Source organism: Anarrhichthys ocellatus, unplaced genomic scaffold (assembly GCF_004355925.1).
Source record: "Anarrhichthys ocellatus isolate YVR2014 unplaced genomic scaffold, GSC_Weel_1.0 scaffold24, whole genome shotgun sequence".
Classification (NCBI taxonomy): domain Eukaryota; kingdom Metazoa; phylum Chordata; class Actinopteri; order Perciformes; family Anarhichadidae; genus Anarrhichthys; species Anarrhichthys ocellatus.
This window is the reverse complement of record NW_022280054.1, coordinates 11,684,773-11,709,704: the sequence shown is the minus strand read 5'-3', so window position 1 is coordinate 11,709,704 and position 24,932 is coordinate 11,684,773. Positions and strand designations below refer to the sequence as shown.

The following is a 24,932-nucleotide window of genomic DNA, read 5'->3' as shown; positions in this document are numbered from 1 at the left end:
TGTGTGTGTGTGTGTGTGTGTGTGTGTGTGTGTGTGTGTGCAGTCGGACACCTTTGGCCACGTTCCACGAGGGGAAGCACAACATCGCTCACATGGACATGGACCCATCCAGAGGCCTGATGGTCACCTGTGGAAGCGACCGCATTGTCAAGGTGAACAACAGTTTGTGTATCACGGCAGCTCGTGAAATACACCACGAAATGCAATCTATTGGTTTCGCATACAGGGACACGAGTAGTCTGTTCGTTTGTTGTTTTTGCGTCGCTCAGGACGAAAATAACGCCGCTGTGAAGTCAATTCAGGAGCCTTATTCGTGGTGGACACGCGAATTACACGCATCCACAGTCAGACAGCAAGTGACGTAGTATTCAGTCTCCAATGAAAGACTGTTGGTGGATGGGTGCAGCAAACATGACTTTCAACCATGAGACTGGGGTTCGATACCACTTTGTGGTTTCATGGTTTTGTTGCCTAAACTATACGAAGGTATTTAAAGCCCAAACACGATGTTTTTCCAAAACCTAACTTCGTGGTTTTGTTGCCTAAAGCTAACATTCGTTTTAAAGTAACGGAAAGTAGCGGAAGAAAGAAGTCGTTCTGAACGACACACCGCCTTCGTCTCCGCTGTGAGAAATGAACAAATGGCCGTAAATAGAGGTTCAGTCGCTGCGGTAAAGTTGAATTCACGTTTGTAGATAATGTAGTGAAGTCGTGACACGTTATCACAGAGGAAACAAAGAAGTGAAACGTTTACAGGAACTTTCTACTGTTGCAACATTATCTCCTCTGTCCATCTGGACAACGTGACCGTGCTACTTACAAGCCTTAAACATGAATGAACCGCATTATTATAAATCCATTATTCTACTAAAATGGTTTGAGGACTTTCTTGATGGACATTTTTGAGTCTGTTCTTCATTAACACAAAAAAAAAGCAGAATTCCAAACTGTTTTACTGAGTTCAAACATCTCTTCCTCTGTCGAGCGCTTCTGTGTCTTGAAGTGCATTTTGTGTCATGTGATCGTTGGTTTACTTTATTTCAACTTTCTATTTGTTTCCATCGTGCAATTTGGTTTAAATTATCAGTAAAAAGTCTGAAGAAAACTTCCTGAAATATAAAACCTGACAGAACTTTAAGATTGATCAAAGATAATAAAAAAGGAAAAACTGTAAAAGTATAAATATAAGCATACGTATAGTGTATAAGAAGTAATACTGACACCTGTGCAAAATAGAAACTCAAATAAAAAAGTAATTCTGGCAGAAATAAGTTGCATTGCACATGATGTATTGAAAGTAATGTTGCACAATAGGTGAAGTTGCTCATGATATGATTGTTGTCGGTGTGGATGTGCTCTCTAGTTTACAGTCCTCTCTGTGTTGATGCAGATCTTTGCAGACGGCCCTCTTCTTCATTTCTTCTCGTCCGTTTGTCTCCACAGATCTGGGATGTGACGCAGGTGGTTGGCTGTAGCTTAGCAACAGGCTTCTCTTCGCGCTGATTGGCTCGGTCCCAACTCCACCCACTCCTCCGGCCTCCGCCCACTCTTCCAATGTCATGGAAACCCCTTTGTACAGTATCTCTTCTTCCCCCCGCCTGCCTCCCCATCACTCCTGGGAGTGTGTGTGTGTGTGTGTGTGTGTGTGTGTGTGTGTGTGTGTGTGTGTGTGTGTGTGTGTGTGTGTGTGTGTGTGTGGTGTAGCCCAGCCCTCCACATTCCTTTTGCTTCTCAAACATTTAATTTCACTTCCTGTCAGTCCAACATGAAAGTGTGTGTATGAGTAATGTTTCGACTTCTCGCTCTGAACCCTAAGCACAAGTGTGCGTGTGTGTGTGTGCATGCATCGTAATGATTTCTCCGACGAGAGGAATGGTATTGATATTAGTGTTTATATTAATATTTCCGATGCTTCTTTGGACGAAAGGTCTTTCTTTTTTTTATTACCGTTGCGCTGTAAAGTTCACTAAACCGCCGACCTGGCAGTCCTGTACAAACATTCACTAGCTTGCTTTATGACTGTGGCCCACTAACTGCATCTTACTCACTGTAACAGTCATCCATCACGTGTACGTAGCCCTGCATCACGTGTGTATAGCCGGTAGCTGCTTGAAGTGACTCTCACTGATCCAAGCGATCAGCTGTTTTCCGTCTCTTTCCGTTTTGTTTTTCTTTCACTAGTTGGCCTTAAATCGCTCTCAGGAGGTTTTACATCGGTAGGTTGTCACTGGACGGGGTTTCTGTCATTGTCAGTTGTCACCGTTATTATTAATGTGGAATCACAACAAAACAAACAATGGAACAGCCTCTTTCCTGATATATATGAATCCTGAGGTGTCTCTGTATTAGTGTGGTGATTCACAGCGTTACAGGTTTGAGTCTCCAACTTCATTTTGGTAAAGGTTAAAACAGAAAGGTGCACTCAGTGTAGTGCATATCTCCGCCAGGTGTTTCTGCAACGACCACCCGATTGGCTAAAACAAGCAACTATGCATGCAGGTAAACGGCTCGAAGTCGTCTCGTAACTTACTTCATACAATCTGGCTTAAACAAAATTAAACCCGCAGTGATGTACTCAGCAGCGTGCGTACCTGTAGTTCCGTCATCCGTCACACTGTCCAAAACACTAAAAGTGAGATCACTGCTTCCCTGACTGTGGGCACAGTAGTAGCGGCTGTTAGTCGGCGATGCACTTCAGACTGAGGGGGTTAGTGAGTGAGAAGTCAGTCAATGGCAGAATAACACGGGTAATAAAAGTCACAGCAAAAGAAAGCGAGAGGTCCTTCAACATGCAGCCGTAACTGGCCACCCAAAAATATTTGATATTGGCCGCGGACGGACACGGAGGTGCACACTCACTCACGAACACACATGCGCGATTCTCCTGGCGGAGATAACGATAGCACGGCATCACCGCCCCCACTTAGATATGTATCACTCCCTTTAGAACCCGAGATTCTGATGCATCATGAGAATTACTTTTCATCTCATAAAAATATAAATATCTCCATTTTTTAAATGGCGTAAAATTGGAGAAAGGCACTTAAAACGGTACTCAAAAAAACTACAAGTAGCACTAAGTTCCGGCGTGTTGAATCGTGGCGGTATCAATCCGGGGGGCTGCCTTACAGAGAAGGACACACTCACGAAGAAGCCTTGTTATCAGTGCTCACGACTGTTCGCGCACCTCGTTCTAAAGCTCTACATGTTTCCTTCCAGTCTGTTTCTGTTTTTCATTATTGCAAATTCTAACTCCCGCCCTTCCCTAAACGCACGCGTCCGCGTATCAACGCTCTCTCGCCACTGCACTGAATTGCACAACTCGTGGTCTTTTTGTCTTTTTGAATTAAACAAAAACATATTTTGTAAGGCTTGATTTATAGCTGGATTGGATGTAGCGTCCTTTGTAAATAACAGCCGGCGTCTCCTAGTGTTTAGACTCAACGCTCGCCTTATTGTAAGTGGGGGGGAGAAAAAAAACTAAATTAGCATCATAATGTTGGAATTCCTGATTTCAAAATGTAGTCACATTCCAGGTTTTTGATCATGTAGTGTATATTTGTAGTAAAGTATTTATCTATTATCGTTGTCAGTGGTTGTTTACTCTTCTTACTCCACGATGTTTACATGTCACACAGTAATACTTGGGATTAGACTGAAGGGCTGATGATTAGTCAATCTGTCAGTAGCCAATATTTTTGCATGAATGTTTATTTAAATTTAATATTTTTTAATTTCTGTCCTTTTTGTTGTTTTCCTCTAAGAACAAAATTTTGGTGCAGGAACGTCTGTATTCTGGAAGCTTTGGGATAAAACATTTCTTGAATTACAAATTACATATATATATATTAAAGCTCCATGAATTGACTGGTAATTTAATATATTATATTTAATAAAAGAAAAAAGCTTAAAGGCTCCGTAGAGCTACGTCACTAAAAACACATTTCATGTTATTACGTTTTAGTTATTTCATCCAATTCTACTACAAAAATATTGATTTGTTTAATTTGAACTACTTGAAAAGAGTAAATAAAATGTGCACAATGTATTTTTTGGGAGGTTGTTCCTGTAAATTCTGTTTGAAACTCTTTAGCTGCTTAACACACCGCTATGCTAGCCGCTAACTTTGTCTGCCGTTTGGTGACCGTAGAGTTTGCAAGCTGGGAAAACAAAACGAGCAGCTAAAAGAAGCTTTTTGGAGCTGCATACTTGTTTTGGGCCACTTGGTGGCAGCAGAGCAACGCGTAAAGAAACTGTAACATATTGTCAACACAACATATTGGCACCTTCTGAGATCACTAGCTGACTTTTTCTCTTTTAAATATGTTAACCAGCTAGCCACTAAGTGTCTGTCTGCCATGAAGTTGTAAAAAAAACGCTGCTTTTTGCTGCTGATGATGAAAGCGGAAAGTTTGAAACAAAATCAATAAATTCGAAAATCAGTCCTTTGATCCTTGCTTAATATAAAAATATTGATTAGTGCAGCTTTTCAAAATGTCTTCAAGGCTCTTCTTAATGTAGCTGAAACTGCGATATTAAAAACACACAATTTATTTAGTCAAATGGGAATATTGGCGAGCTGATCTCAGTCCAACCCTAAGTATCGTATAGCGGCGTGTCACAAAGCGTCATTGGGGTCTACAGGATTATTGACGAATGCTACCGAACAATCAGGATCCAAAACTCATCGTGTGCTTGTATGAGATCGCTGGTCGTGATATCAGGCTGTCTGTCTCCAGATGAACACGACGTTTAAAGGTGTGATGGATGGCAGGATGATGAAAGAGAGCTTCAGAGCTGGAGGGAGGGAGGGATAGAGTTTCTAATGTTGTAAATGGTTTATTTCCTTTTGGAGTCTTTTTTTTGCTTTCAAACACTAGAATGGACAACCTTTATGTTGCTGAAGACGACTGCAGGACCTCGGTCCCGTAATCTCAAACTCTGTAAATTGTAAACCCTTTGGTTTGATGCTTGTAAAACACACTCGCGGTTTGTTTAATGTGTCTCTCAAAAAAGAATCACTGTATTTTTTAAATACTTTTGTTGACAATACTGACTTAAGTCTCTCTGAGCCCTCGAAAGACGGGACACAGAGAGAAAAGAATTGATGCTTAATAAAGATATTCTGATGTTTATTCGACTGTTATTTGAATAGCTTTGTGTTTATTTTGAATCAAAATGCAACAAGACACAATCAGTAATTTTCTTTATTCAAGCGGGCATTTACAAGATGAACTCCCAGTCAGTAAAATTTATTTTTTTAAGGTGCTCGGCAGTTATTAGAGTCGTAAATACAGTTTAGTTTTATTGCACATGTCAAAGCCGTGTGGTGTTTTAAAAAGGCACACAGCTAATAGAGAGAGCACTTCAGCCTGAGCTCAACCTGCACAACATCAGCAGCACACGCGTTACTTGTAGATATTAAATAAAAATCACTTTGCACGACAGATTGAACCCATAGCTGAATTATTAATAATAATAATGCAGCCCGTGTGAGTGACTTTGGTCACATCAGATTCCCATCTGATTGACAACTTTCTTAAAGTCACAGTAACGGACTGGTTTGTTTTATGAAGGTGTTCTCTCCATCAGCAGGATAATGTCATTTAAAGGCAGCATCACTATCAAACACTGGTAGTCATTTTCTTAAATCCTTATAAAGTAAAATAAGAAAATGTGTTATCGTATAAATAGTTCTAAAGCGTTATAGACGTCGCTCATCCCTCCGGTATAGGTGAGTTTGGTCTGGGTTTCACAGCATAACTTCACATTTCGTCCCGTTTTATTCCGGCGACCACGGGTAGAGTTAACGCCCTCGTATAGAGCAGACCCAGGCCTCACTCACTGCAGTGTATTAAATCATCAGAGGGATGATGGGTGTGAACAGAAGGTGTTAGTGTTGACTCAGTGGGGCTGAAACGTCTTGGCCAAGTCCTCCAGCAGAGACATTAACTTCTGCTCCTCCAGGGGGGAGCTGTGGGTCCAGGCCAGCGGCAGGTGGGTGGACACCATCTTTCGGTCTGCAGACAAACAAGATGGATGTCAACATGTTGACTCTGGTGTGTATGTATGTGTATATATATTCCCTAATCCCCACTTCGAGGTTGAAGTAATATTGAGTTCTACCAAGGTAATAAAAGGCCAATCACACGTACAAACATGTCTTCTCAGATTGGTTTAAGGAAACAGTGGATTCGTTTTCAACCCTCGTCCCTAACAGGAACTAATCTAACAAACAAACACAAAGGTCCACAGAGTTCATCTTAAGACCTTTAAATACTTGTTTTACTATAATTAATAAAGTATGATGGAAAACCAGAAGAAAAAATATGGACCAGAAATATTTACTCTATCAATTTTTTGACAGTTCATAATTATAATTTCAAATGATATAATTATTTAAATGAATAAGCATTAAATGGATGGATGCATAAACCAGTGGAAAATGATTAGTTTATTTCAGTTCCGATGGTGCCGACTGAAAGGATTGAAGAGGTGCGTAACGTCTCCCGATTGGCCGCAGTCAAATACAAAAAATAATGAAAAAATGATTGAATACCTGTTTTTGAGGAAACTGAATTAATTGCTTCTTAAGACTTTTCAAGACCTGCAGATGCCTTTAAATCAGTGGAATTAGATGTGCAGGTAGGTCTGGTTATTTGAAACTACTAGGCAGAATTGTAATTTTCAAAATAAAATGTCTTTCAACAAGAAATACAAAAACAAACATGAGCAAGCAACGGCTTAAAATACTTAGTATGTGCTCATCGTTTCAAGAAAACTGTCGGTATTTATTTATTTTATCATGACGGGTGTCATCAGGTGCAGGCTCTAAATTTGATTTAATAAATTAAGCAAAAACATTGAACCTTGAAGTGTAGCATGTTGTTACATCATTCATGGTGTTGAAGGTTTCACTTTCATTATAAAAACAGAAAAATACTTTTTTTGGTCAGTGTTTTCCAAGATGGCAGTAAAACATTGCAGCTGTCACACACTTTGGCTCCTCCAGCAGTTTGCTCAGTGAGTGTTGATGTGAGATAAAGTAAAGCCTGACAGAGAGCCTGACTGGTGTTTAAGGAGACTCCTCAGATATGAAGGCTTATTGAAGGAAAGCCTGGCTTCCGTTTGCATAATGTCACTACTGGTATTATATAAATACACAGAGCAGCAAGATGCACCAACCTGATTAGAATATTAAAAAGAAATGAGGACACAAGTCATAATACATCACATTAAAAGATGAATAAAGTATGTTTGTGTCTGCTGAAGTGAGGTTTTTATATTAAGTTACTCCCTTACTCTACAAGGCTGCTGGGATCTGTGTGTGTGTGTGTGTGTGTGTGTTCATAGAGGCACTGTACTCTCGGGCAGTATCTGGCACCAAAAGCAGCCCAGTCCAGCTGCAATGGACACAGGCCAAACTCTCACACACACGTGCACACACACACACACACACGCACTATTGCGACCCACAACTGACAAACGTGTGATTCAGCCAATAGTGTTGGCTTCTTTCCTCCCCGTCTTACTGTTTTTTGCAATCTTGGGGTACTAAAATTGTATTTGTCTTTTTTTTAAATATACTGTATATACGCGATATATAACAGATAAGCGGGTAAAGAGAAGGATTGCTTTGGTTTCGCCACATACCTTGGTAGAAAAGGCCGTTGGGGTTGGTGGTTGCAGCCTCAGAGACGGACAGCCACACCACGGTGTCGGCCCCCTGCTCTGGGGCCCGCAGGCTGTCCTTCATGGAGCGATGGAAGTCTGGCATGGCATTGGCCACCGCTGGGACAGAGATGGACAGAAAACAAACTGAGCGTTAAGCTAATGCGGGGCTCTGTGGCGCGAGCCTTAAGCTACGCATTTTCCACCGAAACACCAGAGGGCGTACAAACATAAGTGTTTACGAAGTGAGAAGACTACCGGCAAGACGCCACAAACCAACCTCCACAATGCAGAGGACGAAATAACTGTAAACTCTTACCTCATATTCATGGACTACTTTATTTCCCTTAAATACAGGGACGCCCCGTAAAGAAAGAAGTCAAGTATATCATGCATTTTGAAGAAAGAAATGATGGATGTCCTGTAAACCATTTGATTTGGCTGCAAAATATTTAATAACTCCTGTTTCTAAAGCATCTAAAAACGAACTTACTCACAAACTTTTATCAGTGAACTCTTTGTGACAGTTGGGTATTCGCACACAACTTACAGGCCGTGATTACGCCATTTTCTGTGCACCGGCTTCATTACGGCGAGTATAAACCACGCCTTAGGGACGATTTTCTAAAAATATTTACATTTTGTTTAATTTGTCCACCAAGTGGTGGCTTGCTGGTAATTCTCACGGTGGTTCTTGTGTGTGTGTGAGGGGGGCGGTACCTGGAGTGTCGACCCAGCCGGGATGCATGACGGAGAAGTGGATGTTAGTGTGAGTCTTTGCCAGCTGCTCTGTCATCACCACCTGCTGCCTCTGGAACACACACAGACACACACACGCACACACACACACACGTGAATAAACGTGTCTTCAGATAGATTCTGCTCGGTGAGGACGTCTGAAGGGTTGGACTCCGGGCAGGTGAGGCTCACACGTCTCTTTTCACAATGCTGCACTAAATGAAAAACAAAAAACAAACAAGTGACGCAGACTCAGACTTGAAGCATTCAGGCTCTGGTTTCATGTTGATGAATCATAATCCAAACAGGATTTAGCTGACAGGGTCTTGTGAAGGCTGATGCTCTTTGAGATGTTTTGGATGGAAACCTTATTCATATGCAGCATCTTTAAAAATGGCCAATTCCATCTGTTAAAATGGATCCAAGATAAGCGGGACATTTGCAGTATTCAGAAGGAAAGGGGACATCAACAACAAGAGACATCAGCTAAAAACAAAACAAGTACAATAAATAAGAAATTAAACCGTAAAAATAATAAAAAATGTAAACAAGATATAATCGGAGTGAATGGTTGAGTTCACATTAATGCTAATGAACTCTACAATCAGTATACAAATAAAATATTTAAAAGAAATCTAAACAAATAAACAAAATATTTTAGTATCTCATCAATTAATTATATAAATGAATAAAAAAAAGGCCCAAACCAAAGGACTCATCACGCTATTCTATGTCTTGTCTGCTTCCTAACACTTGAAGACGTTACAGCCCTCTTACTTTGTGCTGGGCGTAGACCATGGTGCCGTCATAGCGGCCCCTCTCAGACTGCAGGTTCCCCGTCCTGAGCTTCTGCACCAACATTCCTCCTGAAGACACTGTGATCTGAACAGGGACGAAGGGAAACATGGGTGAGGGGCGGAGGAGGGAGCTGGGGTTGATGTGGGCGTGATATAAAACACAATTTCATATCATATCAATGTACTGCTCACGGTGGTGCAACAGGGCAAAGTATATATTCAAGTACTATATGTTAAGAAATGTCTGTTAAGTCCGAATGAAGTAACACCAGGCAGCAACCTCTGGTTCTGAAAAGTGGAGCCTTCAACCTGCATTCTCTCTGTTGTCCACCAGGGGGCGACTCCTCTGGTTGTATAGAAGTCTATGAGAAAATGACTCTACTTCTCTCTTGATTTATTACCTCAGTAAACATTGTAAACATGAGTTTATGGTCTCAATCTCTAGTTTCAAGTCTTCTTCAATACAGCATGATGTTCATTTAGTACATTATGGTCCATTTAGAGTCAAACAGACCATAAAGCAGGGGATGCTTTAGGGCGGGGCTACACGGTGATTGACAGGTTGTTACCAAGCTGCTGTTCGTGTTTTCGTCTTACAACTTTAACCTTTTCACAGTGTTTTCAGTTCACTCTTGTAACCTTTTTGGCCACCTAAATATGTTGCATTCAGCATTCGGCTGAACTCTCATGTCACTTCTGGTTGCAAAAATCCAAGATGGCGACGGCCAAAATGCAGAACTCGATGCTTCAAAACTATAGTCCACAAACCGATAGGTCACCACTTCTTCTATACAGTCTATGGGTAACACAAAGCCAAGAAAGCTGCTAGCATTAACAGTATTACGATGTCTGTGGCGATCTTTCCAGTGGAAAGTTCACAAGCAGCGATCTCTGAGGAGGGAGATCCAAAAACACACATGCAATTACCGCTTATGGCCATAGGTGTCGCCAACGAGAACCAAAAGAAGATCTTCGAGGTTGTAACTTTCAGTCATATTTTGAGGAATATAAAGAGTATTTTAAGCTCCTATAAACTTCTACTCCACTACGCTTCAGAGGGAAATATTGTACTTTGGTGCCACATCGTTTATCTGACAGCTACAATTACCAGTTACCTTGCAGGCGATGATTTTACATACAGAACCTTGCAATAAATTAAACTACCAAACTGTGAATATAAAATTGTTAAAATTAGCTCCAATAAAATGTAAGCCTCTAAGATGCTGCATATATATATATTTTTTGTATCTTTTATTATAATATTAAAACATAAAATAACACTTTCAGGTCTCCAAATAATACCACTTTTTTTTCTACTGCAGGACTACATGTAACGGGGTACTTATTATTTTTACTTTACCAAAGACATCTTCCACTGCTGACTTCATATAAAGTATCATTTTTACAGTTAAATAATACAGATATTGGCTCTTTCTGCAGCCGGTGAACCTGTATATTATTCCCTCCGCGCCTACTGTTTCCCAAACCCCATTAAATGTTCATTTAAATGATGGATGACCACTGCAGCATTATCTAAAGTCTATGAGCTGCTCATGAAAGGCGTCCATGACTTCTGTGAGGTAAGAAGAACCCACAGTTCTGACTCTGACAGTTTGTCTCTCTGACTCACCACTCTGGGATCTGCGCTCTTCTCCAGCAAGGGAATGAGACTCTTGGTGAGAATGTAAACCCCTAGTGGACGACAATAAAAAGAATTAAATCACAACTATCCCATCTTTCCCTCTCATCAACGCTTCCTTCACACCTCCCCCCTGACCGCTGACTCACCGAGGACGTTGGAGGCGAAGCTCTTCTCGAGCCCCTCAGCGTTCACGTCCCTTTGACTCATGATGGCGCCCGCGTTATTGATCTGCACAAAGACAAAGAGAGGAGGAGCGGTGAAGTAGGTGCTAAAACAAAACAGTAAAATAAGGACGAATAATAATGCCATATATTTCGAAAAAAATAGGTAACTCTAGTCACTCACCAGTACATTGAGGGCCTTGTACTTCCTCTTGAAGCCCTCAGCAAACTCCCCGACCTTCCTGGTCTCAGAAAGGTCCAGAATGTGGACGTACACCTCCTGTGATGACAATTTAAAGACTGTCTGTCCTACATACTTATCTTTGAAATGCCTGTTTTAGAAGTGAGTCATACTGTACTTTATTTCCGGTCTCTTTGACGATATCAGCCCTCGCCTCCTCGGCCTTGTCCTTGTTCCTGCACACCATGTGGATCGTTCCACCTGCGACATCGAGACAGAACAAACGTCGTTCTTTTTTCCGGCTGAGGAAAACAGTATCTGAACACATTTATTATTTTGTAAGGGGAAATGTGTGAGGGCGAACCTTTTTTACCTGCCTGCACCAAGTGGTTCTACTTTACTGTAGTGTGTGACTTGTGTTAGTGCCGGCTGACCGAGTCGTAAAAGACCAGATTGAGGAGCGATCTCATGGTTATAAAAATGCTGTGCACGACTTTAAACACTCACAAAAGCTATATCTTTGTATTTAACTTTGGAAAGCGCAAATTATTATGCGCTAGGTTTTAATACTGTTAGTGTCTGGTGCTTTTAAACATGGTGCTACCCGGGTCTGGGCTATTTCATGAATGGTTTATCATGGGTTAATCTAAGCATCACTCAATGTACTGTTACCTGACCTGTCGATGGTTTTTATGATCCAAAATTGGAATGTGTCATGACCATCATCGCTGCAGTTACTCCCCCTGATAATAGTAGTATTAGAAAAACAACTTTTGCAATGCATTAGTGTCCTTTAGCACCTTTCTTGGCGATGGCCATGGCGGTTGCTTTCCCGATGCCGCTGTTGGCTCCCGTTATCATGAAGGCGCGTCCGGCCAAGGACACCTCCAGGTCCTTCTCCACAAACCTCTTGGAGGCCGTCAGAAAGGCACTCCTGCAGGAACAACACCAACAAGTGGTTTCATCTTGAATGCATCCACGCACAGATCTCTGAGAAGTAAAGGCGGGTCTGAGAGGGTCAGGGTTTGAGTTCATGGAGGGTCAGTGTGTTTGAGGTCAGCATGTTTACTGTATACGTCTCTACTGTACGGATACAATGAAGACGAGAGCGTGCCTGGCATCGTCTCTGATGAAGAAGGGGGTTTGGGGTGAGACGACCGACGGTGACAACGGGATCGGTGTGTGTCTGGACTTCAATTGCCCCCATTGTCCTGGATGCCTTTGTGAAGGGGGGGGGGGGGGGGGGGGGGATGCTGAGGCTAAATGCCCGCTCTGTTCGATGGTGTCATGCCGAGAGCTATTAGTGTCGGGTCAGAACGGGTTGCCGGGCAGCTCTTTGGGAGAAAAGATAACACAGAACAAAGGGCGGAGAAGGGAAACAATCACAAAAGCACCTCTTCAGGCGACTTGGCTCGCTGTGTAGGGATGAGGAAAGGCGCCTTAGGGGCTGCAACAGATCACATATAGGACTGATAAAGCATTCGGAGCGAACAACCGACGTACGTGGCTCCACACTCAGTCACCGTAAACTTTGCAACGTTCATAAATCAGTGATTCAAAGATGCGCTGCAGCTCCATTCTGTCAAAATGTCTGTGAACTGGTCAACAACCACAAGAAACAATAACTCGTCTTATTTCTTTCAGAGATCGAGCTCTTATATAACCTTTGACCTGACCTCATGTAACCTAAACACATCAGCTTGATATCAATGCTAAGGCTGCGAATAATCTGATGATTGCATTCTCAATTACTGGATTAATCATTTGGTCTATTAAATGTCAGTAAGTTGTCTAAACAGTCCAAAAACCAAAAGATGTTTCACTTGCAGATTTTTTAAAGAGAGAAAAGCAGCAAATCCTCACATTTAAGAAGATGAGATGCTCTGCTTGATAAATGATTTAAACGATGAGCCATTTTGTTGTTGTTGATTGACTAACAGACTAATTGTTTCAGCTCTACACATCATGATGTTAACTTTTATCAAAAAGATTAGTATCAGCCTAAAATTCAAGACATCTATTGGAAAGGCACGGAAGGCCGTTTAAGGCGGTGTTCCCTGATTATATTGTATTTAAGACAATAAGTGGCCCGCACTCATCCCATCTCTTAGGATCTATCCACACAGACAATCATACTGGTTTATCATTTTATTTTTTGCCTAGAATGATGCCTGTAAATGTTAAATATGAACTCCAAGAGTCCTGTGATTTTAACCCTCATTAGAATCAGAAATACAATAATATTACAATAAACTCACGAGGCAAAGATAATTATTTACGGTATTATTATTAGCTGTCACCCTTTAATTTATCTTTACATATTAAATACATGAATATGATGAGCTGCAGGAATCAAATCACTTTTAGCAAAGTTACAACTGTGAAGTGATCTGAAATAATAAACAAATTGTTCCTCCACACACACACACACACATTCACTATGAGCATGCACAGACTCCTAATATATCTCATATCTCAGCGGTATGAACGGGTTCAGATGAAGAGCATCTTACCTGGTGAACTCGGTCACTCCCTTCAGGAACCAGGCAGAGTTGCGGTACAGAGACATGGTGGTGTGTTTGCTCTGGAAGCCTCTCGCTGTGCGGAGCTCTCTCCTCCGCTTTTTTACCCCCACAGCTGGACCCAAAACCACGTGTGGCTCCGTTGAATTAACATCAGTGGGCGCGGCCACCGGAGCAGCAGGAAGTTCAGTAGACCGTCATTTGACCCACGTGACTCAAACTGAACTTAACGGTTACAGCAGGCTTACAGGTTAGCTAAGCTAACTACTCTTTATATCCCTGCCGTTTGAAAACGGTAGTCCTTCTTCTGTAAGTACTTTTTAACAGTACAAAAGAAGGTTAGTGGTAAAATACGACGTGAAAGTATAAATAGGCTTACAGTGAAATCAAACATGAAGTTACCTGACAGGAGGCGGGCTTTGAAGCAGAACCACCGTGTGAGCAACACTGCTAGCTCCGGCTAAAGATAGCTAGCTAAATTAGCTTAGTTTAACGGAAATTTAAGCTAGCAGTGTTTCGTTAGTTGAAATATCCGTTATAAGTGTCTATACACTGAATGAAATGTTGAAATATATATAAATATATATATATTTTTTATTATTATTTATTTCTTATTATATATATATATATATTTTTTTTTTTATTATTATATATATATATATTTTTTTTTTTAATTTATTTATTTTTTTTCTACAAAAAAAAAAGGTTGGACTTCATTTTTTGACTTGATATGAAAGATATCCTCATGGTAAATCGAAAAAGTCATAATTATGAGATAGAAAATCATATTTATAAGATAGAAAGTCATATTTATGAGAAAGTACCAGATTTGTAAAAACAATGAGTATACATTACAAAATAACTTAATGGCCCAAATGTGTGGATTTTTTCATTCGCTCAGCTGTTGGCTATCACAGTAATGTGTGTTATGTATTCCTAAAAAGACTCTTACTAATTACAAATGTACAATACTACAACTGTGTAGTGCTTTAAATCAACATATCTCTCTCTCTCTGCACTGCAGTGATTCACCTGTCTGTGTTGCCGCTAGCCAATCAGACGCTGGAGTGCAGCGGGGGGCGTGGCTCTGGCTGGAGAAGGTGAGAAGACCAAAAACATGTCGCTGCATCTCCAAAACGCACAAGATACCGTAGGATAGTACTCCGGGGGGGTTTATCACAAGCCTGGAGGATTTGAGTTTTGGGTCACTTCTGTTTACTGCTGTCACAAGATGGTGAGTACAGCTTGTTGCTATAATTGACCTGCTGGCGAGTTCATGCAGGTTATTACACTGTAATAAATACCTATATCAGTTGTGTGTCACTGATGAAGGTACTTTACTTCTTTCTTACGGCATTTCACTTTGCTCGGCTACTTCCTCGATCATGTAATTGGTACTTCAGTGGAGTTATTCTACTCAAGAGACTGATATTTTAAAGAGAATAATATGTCAGATTTATCACATGTCACAAAGTGAAAAGCTTGAAAAAATTGGAAGGGATAGTTTTTTGCAGTGTGACAACCATGTTGTGTCAAATGAATGCAACTCTCAAGAACATTGGTTTCAGTTGCAGGAGTGCCTTGTTTTTACTATTTAATTAAACAATAAGGTTACTCTAGAATACCACTTGAAATAATCATATAACCTGTAAATGATTGAACCGAAATCATTCTTCATCCTTGTCCGGCTTGTACTTGTGTTAAAGTTACACGTTCTTTCTGGTGTATGGTGCTGCAGGCAGAAGCAGTGCTGCTTGCTGCTGCACCTCAGTGCAAAGAGCTTTCATTAATTGCTCTTGCGCAACACCACACTTTGAATTTACAGTCATTGCACCTCAAAGGCGCTACAAGGTGTTTGGTCTTCATTCACATTCCTAGTTGTGCAATCTAATTGCTGTTTGGTGCAACCCTAGCACGTGGTTGGTTTTGCTTTAGCTGCAGGCAGCTTAAACTGTTGTTGGGAGTTTTATTACTGTGTGTGTGTGTGTGTGTGTGTGTGTGTGTTTGGTTGTTTGCACATGCATGTGTCTCTGTGTGTGTGTTTGCTTCATTGTATGTCTGTGTTTGGTTTCCTCTGTTGAAGCTGCACACACACCATTAACCACATTGTAGTTGCCCCTCATTCCACAAGATGTTCCTCCTGTTTGGTCATTTTATCCGTAACACACACAGACACACAGACTGTAAGAAGTGGACGTCACTCATTGGTTTGTGGACTGCCGTTTTGAAGCCTCGAGTTTGGCCATTTCGTCGTCGCTATCTTGGATTACGGCCGTCTCCATGTTTTGTTTTTTTTGCAAAGACTCTGGTAGCGGCAGCGACCTGTCAATCACAGTAGTCCCGCCCTAAAGCATCCCCTGCTTTATGGTCTGTTTGACTCTAAATGGACCATCATTTACTAAATGAACATAATGCTGTATTGAAGAAGACTTGAAACTAGAGATTGAGACCATAAACTCATGTTTACAATGTTTACTGAGGTAATAAATCAAGAGAGAAGTAGAGTCATTTTCTCATAGACTTCTATACAACCAGAGGAGTTGCCCCCTGGTGGACACTAGAGAGAATGCAGCTTTAACACATAAAGCATTGACTTCACTCGGCCTGCTAACACAGCTAAGACAGAAATTTTTCATAAGTTTGTGTTTTCTGCTCTTTTTTTTGTCCCAACTTCCTGCCGTCTTCAGATGCGCTTCCTGTTGCTGTTCAGCCGTCAGGGGAAGCTGCGACTGCAGAAATGGTTCACCCCAGTGACAGACCGGGAGAAGAAGAAGGTGATCCGGGACATGATGATGCTGGTGTTGGCACTTCCACCTCGCTCCTGCAACTTCCTCCATTGGCGGGACCTCAAGGTTGTTTACAAGAGGTAACTGCAAGAGACGCAGCTTTTTATCATTTGTGTTACAATTACAAGCTAACGCTCAGGGTTTCGTCATCTGCAGTCCTTTTCTGCCAGGTAGAGACTTGGGTGTTGAGCAGAAACCACCTTTGACTGCGTTTATCCTTAATGATTAACAGAAGACAGACACACCCATTCTCAAGACGTGGGTGGAGTAAATGTCTGGTTAAACATACAGAGGGTGACCTAGATTACTGACAGGACCGTGATGAGCGCTTATCCTCTCATGGTGTTTTGCTAACGTTTCCTCGTTTCTTCACAACATCGTGTGGACCGTCGCCGTCACATCTGACCTTTAACCTCTCCGTATGCAGGTATGCCAGCCTGTACTTCTGCACCGGTCTGGAGAACCAGGATAATGAGCTGCTGACCCTCGAAGTGCTGCACAGATACGTCGAGTTGTTGGATAAATACTTTGGCAACGTAAGTGGAGCTCACACAGCAGTCAGAAAAGGTCTAATCGAGCAAGCTTTAAACCAATTCATTAGTATAAAAGATGACCTACTTTTGTGTCTCATGCTTTTATGTATTTAATTAATTCTGGACAAAGACGCTTTTTCACAGAGGATCATTTCAACACAATTAAAATGAATAGAAGATTTAAAATATCCCCGATGTTATTCACTCTGCTGCTACAGATATTCAGACCAATGTTAACAAAGAAGGTAGAGAAAGGAGACTTGATCGTTCAGTTTTCTGTCATGGGACCATCTGTAAGTCACGGGTCAACTGTTGTTTAGTCATCTAATAATGTTAACAACTGATACAAGATGCTTCATCACTTCACAAGTCTGATAGAGCTATGTGGATATTGTCATGTTGAAACAGGAAGAGGCACAAAGATGGAAGCATATATAAATATATATAGCGTCTCGATTAAGATCTCCCTTCATTAGAACTCAGCTGTGACAAATAAAACAACTGAAGGAACAGAAAACTGTGATGTTTATTGCTTTATATGTACACTGTTGTACAAGGATCTGAACTACAGAGGCTCCTGTGTTACTCTACACTGTAGGAGTTCAGTCGTATCGCTGCTCTCCACCAGTCTGACTCCCTCTGGTGTCCAGAAGGGGCCTCGGCTCCAGAACCACTGGACGTCCATCCTGCTTGTTTTTGATTTGCAAAAACAAGACGACAGCCACTCCCGTCTTATTTACAAAAACTCAAACAATGAAACTGAAAATTGTGGGAAGAGAAGATGAGGAAAAGGGAGAGTTATTAAAAAATTGTGTTTGTCAGGTTTTTATTTCTTTCAACAACTTGCCATTCCTATATTCTTAATAATATGCAACTAGGACCTGGTCACCCATACTAGTGCTGTTTATCCTCTTCTCTAATGGCCGAAATTACCTTTCAAGGAAGTTTAATGTATCTCTAGTGTAACGCAACGCATGTTATTCTGTTTCAGGTGTGTGAGTTGGACATCATTTTCAACTTTGAGAAGGCTTACTTCATCCTGGACGAGTTCCTGATGGGAGGAGAAGTTCTAGAAACATCCAAAGTAGCCGTGAGTGTGTCTGTGGAGGAGGCTGACACACTCCAAGAGGTATTTTAAGGGCTCGACAGACGCTTAGTGAGCATAGTTCTTTATTCTTGTTACTCACACGTATCTCTGCTCTTATCACAGACGATGGAGGAATACATGAGCAAACCTGCCTACTGAGCTACGCGAGCACGAGGACGTCTCAAAAGGTTTATTACTCCGCATCGTTTCTGTTTCATGACTTATGATGACTCATTTGGAACAATGCTGCAATAACCTCAATGTTTCCACGTAGTTTTTAATACTTGTTTGGATCTTTAAGTGCCCTTTAAGCCTCATATTTATCAATCTCAGGGTTTTATGACTGAAAGGAGTCTGTTTCTCCCCAGTTTATTTCAATGTGTTTTTTGTTTTGTTGATTCAAACGAATGCATTGTGTGTTGGTGAGGAAATGAAGAAACACTACACAGTAAGGAAAAAATAAAGTCAATGCTTTATTAACTTCAGGTATGTCACATATGACCACATTTACAAAAAACAAATGAGAATAAAAAAAAATACCCACAAGTGAATCTATGGGATCCAACACTGATTGGCTGTGTGTGTGTGCATTGAAAGGCTGGTGAGTCACATGTACTGGTTGTTTAGTGTTGTTGAGCAACAAACTCATTAAAAAAAGCATCAAATGAATGTCTATCCACTCATATTTCTGCTAATAAATAGGAACTTTTTGTAAACCAACAGAATAACTCGTGTTTTATTCTTCAAAATACTTTATTTCCACCCACCACCAAAACATTATGTATACTATATATATATATATGTGTATCTTTAGCTTTCTTTATATTCACTGGCCCGTTTCGGCATCACTCTCTTCAGTTTCTGGGTTGAGGGAGCTCAGCAGCTTCATCACCGCCTCGTTATCAAAGCCTTGCATTTGCGTTTCGCCGCCCCTCTCCTCGCCCTCCGACTGTCTCTTTTCATTCAGGCTTTTGTCTGAGTCCGTTTGATCGAAATACGCCTGCATGGCCCGCTCAAAAGATCCCGTGGCGCCCTGCCCGACCTCGTCCCGCTTCTGGCTCGCCTTGTTGCCCCGGTACGTGGGCCTCGGGTACCGCGCCAGCATCTGAGCCGCCAGATACGCCGCCAGCTCGTCCTCGTCCACGGTGTCATCGTAGTCGTCGTTCGACGTGCTGGGAGGGGGGCGCCGCTGCGTGGGAGCGGATGCCCCCGAACGCCCCGCGGGCAGAGCGTGAAGTCGTGACGGCGAGCTTTTGTACTGCTTCTGCATCCTGACGGGAGCTCGGTCCTCTGCGGCCCCCAACCCCAGGATGTTCAGTATCTCTTCTGTCCTCCGCTCCTCGGGGGTCTTCTGTCTGTCAGGAAGGCGTCTGCTGTAGAATTTAGCTTCGGGAATCTTGTGCGTCGTCTTCTTCGGAGAAATCTGAGAGAGCTTGTTTTCCGCTCTGGATAATCCGCTGCTCTTTCGTGACATGTCTTGATTCATCGTCTCTCCGGTTTTGAGCATGTCCACCAGGTCCTCGGGTGGGATCTGGTATTTTTGGGAGATCTGAATGAGCTGGTAGATGGCCCGCGGGTCTATGCTGTCTCTGTACTGCGTCTGAGCCACTCTCCTCTCTGCCCTCTTTTTCTCCTCCTCCTCCTCTATCTCTCGCTTGTGCTCCTCCTCTTCTCTTTTCTCCAGCACCTTCAGGAGGTAGTAGTCCACCAGGTTGGCCAGGTCATCCGGATCGTTCGATCTCTTGACTGGGTAGCTGTCATCGTCGTCCTCTTCGTCGTCCTCATCAGCTTCCTCGTCATTATCGTCGACGTAATCGAGCCCTCGGTTTGCCTCGTGTTTGTTGTCCCTCTCCTCTTCCTCCTCTTCTTGGTCTTGTAACGGACCCCAGTCTGCGAGATCCCCGTCATCGTATCCCACATCCCTCACATTGAACATGTCGCCTTCGTCCGCATCGTCATCCTCCTCCTCCTCCTCCCCCATGTCGTCCTCGTCCTGGCGCCTGTGCATGCTCTTCACACTTGTCAGCTTGTCCAGTTCGTCAAACACAGACTGCAGAGTTGCCAGGTTCTGAGGCGTGTACTTCTCCTCCACGTTCTCGTTGGTGCGCTTGAAGGGGCTCCCGTGCTCCAGGTCCGGCCCCCTCTCGCCGCCCTCCTCCTCCTCGTCCTCGTCCCCCTCGCCTTCCTCCTCGTCCTCAAACATCAGCGGCAGCTTCTTGTGAGGAAGGATGCTGTGCTGCTTCTGCTGCACCCTGGGATACGCGCCGTCCGCCGCGGCTGGCTTGGAGACCTTCTCCGTCTGCTGGAGGGTGGAGAGCACGGCCTGGAGCAGCTCCTCACTCTTGTCCTCCCTTCCCCCCTCCTCCTCCTCCTCCTCCTCTTCCTCCTCCTCGTCTTTGCTCTGCATAGGGTTGGAAGCCAGCCTCAGCATGGCACGTAGCCTCTCGGCGTCATCCATGCTGCCGGCGGCGTCGTACCCCCCGGCGACGGGGGCGCGCTGCTGGGAGTCCGTGCCGGTCCTCTGACGGAGGCCGTCGATGTACTCCAACGCTTTGAGCATGTCGATGTTGGGAGTCTGGAGGACGTCGCCCCTCTGGGAGTCTGACTCACTTCCTCTCAGTCTGTGCTCTCTGAGGGAAGCCCCGTGAGTGGTGGGGGAGCCGAGGAAGAGGAGGATCAAGAGGAAGTTGGCAAAACAGAGGAGAAGAGGGCTGGCGGAGGTCTCGGAGAGTGACGGCATGGTGACGCCTGCAGAGGGAAGACAAAAGAGACTCATGTCAGCGCTGACCTTTACACGTTAAGATAACAGGTTCGCGACGGTTACCGCTCTGGCATTTCTTCTGCTCTCATCATCACTTTAAATGTCCGGTCTGATGACAGCGTCACACACCACGGAGACATTTGAATCGATCCAAAGGCAGGAGGTTTTACATCTGATTGGTGACTTTTTTGCTCCGCTGTAAACCAGCTTAAATACCTCAATTTATCTTAATTATGATTCTATTAAATGTCTGAACTGCCTGAAAAAAATCCAGTTAATTAAAAAACAAACCCAGTTTCCTTATTTGGTAGACTCTTGTTTTACTTGAATCATGCTTATTGCTTTAATTCCAATATATTTTTTACATTTTTTTGTGATGTTTTTTGCAGCTCTTACAGTTTGCATCAAAGAAAATATGAAAGAAGCAGCAGCAAGATTACTGAGAAGCAACTAGTTAGTGATCAACCTTCTATTTAATAATGATAATAATGATGATAAAAATAACAAAGTGGTATTGTACCGCGTGATCAGTGTTAAACATCGTGTTTCTGTATCTCCTCCACCTCCCTGCCTGTTGCTGGTGCTGGAGGATCAACACTGAATCCTGCCTCCTGTCTCCAGCAGCGTCGTTCAGCTCCGTGTAAATCTCATTAGCCGTAAAAATTTGCTGCTCTCCGTGAGTCACGGCCCGGTTGTCAAGGTAACCCTGTTTAGGCTGTTGTTCCCATGGAACCTTTTCCTTCAACCGACGAAAACCTCTTAACTCCCAGTTATTACTATTTTGCACGCGAATTTAAACGCTCCTGTTTCTGTCCGTGGGGCTTATATGACACAGGCGTGCAAAATGCATTATGACACGTTTTTAATGCAAATGCATTTATTTAAAATGTTCCCTTTCTAGAACACGAGGCAAGTAAGAACGATGCAGAACTCACCAGATGCGACGATGCATCAACAATTTCTGTCCTTTTTTATGTTCACTTTTTCCTTTTCGCTTTTCCAAAACCTGAATTTAAATTGCAAAAACTTCTTATTTATAATTGTTTTTTTTTCATGTGATAGAAGAGTAGCAATTATGAGCTACAAAAAAAAAAAGAGTGCACGCAAATCTGGATCGTCTGAAGCGTAATGAGAACAAAGAAGCTGCGGGGCGACCTCTTCGCCTCGGCGGCTGTGGCGGTGCATCAGGTTGGCAAAGAGCTACAGAAATAGAAGCTTAAGTAACTAAAATAAAAACCCTCTCTGTTTGTATGCCGCGTGAAAGTAAACAAAACCCAGAGTAGTGTGACGTGCAGTCAACAACCGAGTCTTACCTTTCGGTAGTTAGTCTCTGTCGAGGCTCGTGAGTGAGCTGAGCATCTCTCTGTCTCGCGGTGCGGGTCTGGTTTCAGCACCGCGGACAGCTCCTCATGCTATTAGAGCAACCACCTGACTCGTGCGTCAGAGTGATGGAGGAGGATACGTAGCTACACACGCGCGCGCACACAAACACACACGCGCACATACGTACTCGTTCATTTGAGTCAGCCGAAATAAAACTGCTTCTCTCTCTTTGAAGCTCTGAAACTAGTTCTGACCCAGTGCATAATAATAATGTCTTCTGTCGCAGCGTGTGATGAAATGAATAAATTCATAATGGGGCTATATTTAGGACCATTGACTGACTGAAGGGCTGATGAGACTGTAATGTGAGCTCATCGTGAGGTTTATTAGCTTGTTTTATTATGAGGACATGTAGTGGGCATTTTTAATTAAATACCATAAGTGGACATGTGCTTATCCAGGGGTGGAAATAAAGCAGCTCAAACTAACTAATTCACCATTTAAAGCTCAATAAATGGTGTTTAATTGCCAATAAAGTCCATAAATGTTTTTTTCTGATTTATTTTGGCTCTTCTCTGCATCTGAAGCTCATAGTAATATTTCGCCCACAGTGACTGTTGAATGGCCGTTGTTGTCACTGACTGCTGTTGTGTCTCTGCTGCAGCACTGAGAGACAGAGGCAGGTTGAAGCCCACCGATGACTCACATACGGACTCCGCCAAAGCCCGAGACGGGCGGGGTGACAGAGGGACTGCAGAGGGGTGTGTGCGTGTGTGTGTGTGTGTGTGAGAGAGAGAGAGAGAGAGAGAGAGAGCACTTCTGTCGTCAGCAAGCCTGCACCGTGGTCTCTATTTTTGGCTGCCTGTCAAATCTTGTCTGCTAGAATCTGTGTGTGTGTGTGTGTGTGTGTGTGTGTGTGTGTGTGTGTGTGTGTGTGTGTGTGTGTGTGTGTGGGCTGCTCGCTGCTCGCAGTTTCATTCATAAATCCCCCTTCGTCTTCGTCGTGTCTGATGTGAGCTCAGACTATCCTCCACTGACCTGCTTCTCTGATATTCAGAGGAACTGTCTTGTGTTCAGCTTTGTCACGGTTGCAGTATATATATACTTCTCTGTGTACAGAAGAAAAGGGTTTTAGACTTATTTAGGTTTGACATTCTACTCGCAATGAAGCACGAAACGTCAATGACTGAATCTGAATGAAGGAATCAGTGTGATCGGTAAAAATCTACATCACTGGTTTTGGAGCTTTTAGAACAATTTCTTACCTTCTCATAAAATGTTCTTTATGGAAACCAAAAGGTTTACGGTTCTGAGAAATTACAAAGCAATTCAATCTTGTTTTTTTTTCTGGTGCTTTGAAAAAACACTTTGTGTGGAGACAAAGAGTGATGAGTCATACGCCAACATCCTCCCAAACGTATTAAGGACCTTTTAAAGGCCCGGTCTTGTCACATTCACAGCTTAACATGGATTCATATTGAGGCACATCAAATGTTTTGTTGTCTTTTTTATTCTGAAGGACTGCATTGAGGGTAACCTTCATTAGAATAAAGTCTGCCTTTTTTTCTTTTTTATGTTTTCATACCGGACATTTAAGGACCAGGAGACCAAAAGAAACCAGGACAAAAGAGCTGATTTCTATCTCGGCCTAATCACATTTTCCCTCATGACTAACACACATGCATACATACATACACACACACACACAGTGCCAGTTTTGTACTGATAAAGCCTGAGCTGTCTGGCTAATTGCTTGTGGTTGTGCCTCTGTGGCAGGATTACTGGTAAACAGAAACCAATTACAGCTCAGTTCCGCCCCCACTTCCACAGGCCTGTCCACTGGAAAAAAAATAAAAGAACCTAAGGTTTTACTCGGGTCAAATGAGAAGTTTCTCGCAGGCAATTAGTAGTTTCTTCTTTTCCGCACATGCAGCGGGGGTTTGACTGTTTAGGGTCACTTTGTCTTTTTTGGTGGATCTGAAACTTTTTGCAGCCCAGGAAGTGGTACATTTACTGTCACCTCAGCACAAAATGTCATCATGCAGAATGTTAATTGGATGGTGTGACTCTTTATTGGGTCCTATAGTTTTTATTTTTTTGTACAAAGACTACTATGAGTTAATCCTGCACCAATGCTAAATAATGAAACTTGAGAATTTAGACCTCGTATTAAGATGGAGTTTATTTAATCACGCACTTGTCAAAGTTAGCGTTCTACCATATTACGCAGCAGAAGAAATCTAGCAAAAATATATGAAATCATAAAATACATACTTCGTCAGTTTTTTTAAATCTCCATCTGCTGATGAAGACCTTGTAATACGGTTGAAAGCTCCAGAAAAACACAGTAAGTGGACCTTTAAAGATGAATTTTTAAGCTAAAAGGGACGAGTTAGGGCTCTGGGTGAAATCATAACAGTTGCTAATCTTGCATTTCAAAAAGCCCCATCTCCATTGCAACTCCATCCACTGATGAAGACCTTTCGATACAGTTGAAAGTTCTAGAAAACACATGTAAGTGGGCCATTAGTTGGGATTGTTATGTCGGAAAGTTATCAGTTTGTCTCAGGTTGTTTCCTGTTTTATTTTGAAGTTCCCAGCCTCTTATGTCCTGTGTTTGTTGGTGGTTTTCCCTCCTTTTTTTCTGTTGATCACCTGTCTTTGATTGGTCGTTGATTGGTCCCTTTTGTTTCTTCCACCAATCAGCTTTCAGCCTGCCCTCGTGTCTGC

The 24,932-nt window shown here is 42.6% G+C and overlaps 4 protein-coding genes across 7 annotated transcripts in view; 2 read left to right on the top strand and 2 right to left on the bottom strand.

Moving 5' to 3' along the window:
- Positions 1 to 5,146, top strand: part of wdfy1 (WD repeat and FYVE domain containing 1) — a 13,584-nt gene extending 8,438 nt beyond the window's left edge. For both annotated transcript variants that reach the window (XM_031860732.1, XM_031860733.1), the window contains exons 11-12: positions 44 to 152; positions 1,444 to 5,146. In XM_031860732.1, coding sequence (XP_031716592.1) covers positions 44 to 152; positions 1,444 to 1,503 — 169 coding nt within the window. In that variant the 3' untranslated portion in view covers positions 1,504 to 5,146. The remainder of the gene's footprint in view (positions 1 to 43; positions 153 to 1,443) is intronic.
- A 43-nt stretch (positions 5,147 to 5,189) lies between these two features.
- On the bottom strand, positions 5,190 to 13,810 carry dhrs12la (dehydrogenase/reductase 12-like a). The gene is made up of 10 exons (XM_031860734.1): positions 13,704 to 13,810; positions 11,991 to 12,124; positions 11,369 to 11,451; positions 11,194 to 11,289; positions 10,995 to 11,076; positions 10,837 to 10,898; positions 9,187 to 9,291; positions 8,392 to 8,482; positions 7,654 to 7,791; positions 5,190 to 6,020 (listed from the first exon to the last, which is right to left on the bottom strand). The coding sequence occupies exons 1-10, from the start codon at positions 13,757 to 13,759 to the stop codon at positions 5,905 to 5,907; spliced, it is 963 nt and encodes a 320-aa protein (XP_031716594.1). The 5' UTR covers positions 13,760 to 13,810; the 3' UTR covers positions 5,190 to 5,904.
- A 115-nt stretch (positions 13,811 to 13,925) lies between these two features.
- On the top strand, positions 13,926 to 19,733 carry ap1s3a (adaptor related protein complex 1 subunit sigma 3a). 3 transcript variants are annotated; one of them, XM_031860737.1, is made up of 6 exons: positions 13,926 to 13,962; positions 14,737 to 14,812; positions 16,400 to 16,578; positions 16,926 to 17,034; positions 18,023 to 18,160; positions 18,242 to 19,733. In XM_031860737.1, exons 3-6 carry the CDS (start codon positions 16,400 to 16,402, stop codon positions 18,275 to 18,277), a joined length of 462 nt encoding a protein of 153 aa, XP_031716597.1. In that variant the 5' UTR covers positions 13,926 to 13,962; positions 14,737 to 14,812; the 3' UTR covers positions 18,278 to 19,733. The 3 variants fall into 3 exon arrangements, with proteins under 3 accessions (XP_031716597.1, XP_031716596.1, XP_031716595.1); XM_031860736.1 differs by having other exon boundaries at positions 13,957 to 14,021; XM_031860735.1 differs by lacking the exons at positions 13,926 to 13,962; positions 14,737 to 14,812 and adding an exon at positions 14,821 to 14,946 and having other exon boundaries at positions 18,242 to 19,732.
- On the bottom strand, positions 18,573 to 22,303 carry scg2a (secretogranin II a). Its single transcript, XM_031860731.1, has 2 exons — positions 22,193 to 22,303; positions 18,573 to 20,866 (listed from the first exon to the last, which is right to left on the bottom strand). The coding sequence occupies exon 2, from the start codon at positions 20,856 to 20,858 to the stop codon at positions 18,945 to 18,947; it is 1,914 nt and encodes a 637-aa protein (XP_031716591.1). The 5' UTR covers positions 20,859 to 20,866; positions 22,193 to 22,303; the 3' UTR covers positions 18,573 to 18,944.
- Positions 22,304 to 24,932: the final 2,629 nt, after the last annotated feature.

Excerpts from the sequence above, each read along its gene's own strand:
- dhrs12la (XM_031860734.1), bottom strand. The coding sequence starts at position 13,759 with ATGTCTCTGTACCGCAACTCTGCCTGGTTCCTGAAGGGAGTGACCGAG. Across the intron at positions 11,290-11,368 it reads TCAAAGAGACCGGAAATAAA|GAGGTGTACGTCCACATTCT; the intron begins GTACAGTATGAC and ends TTGTCATCACAG. Across the intron at positions 9,292-10,836 it reads AGAGCGCAGATCCCAGAGTG|ATCACAGTGTCTTCAGGAGG; the intron begins GTGAGTCAGAGA and ends GTCCCTGTTCAG.
- ap1s3a (XM_031860735.1), top strand. Across the intron at positions 16,579-16,925 it reads CTCAAGGTTGTTTACAAGAG|GTATGCCAGCCTGTACTTCT; the intron begins GTAACTGCAAGA and ends CTCCGTATGCAG. Across the intron at positions 17,035-18,022 it reads TGGATAAATACTTTGGCAAC|GTGTGTGAGTTGGACATCAT; the intron begins GTAAGTGGAGCT and ends ATTCTGTTTCAG.
- scg2a (XM_031860731.1), bottom strand. The coding sequence starts at position 20,858 with ATGCCGTCACTCTCCGAGACCTCCGCCAGCCCTCTTCTCCTCTGTTTT.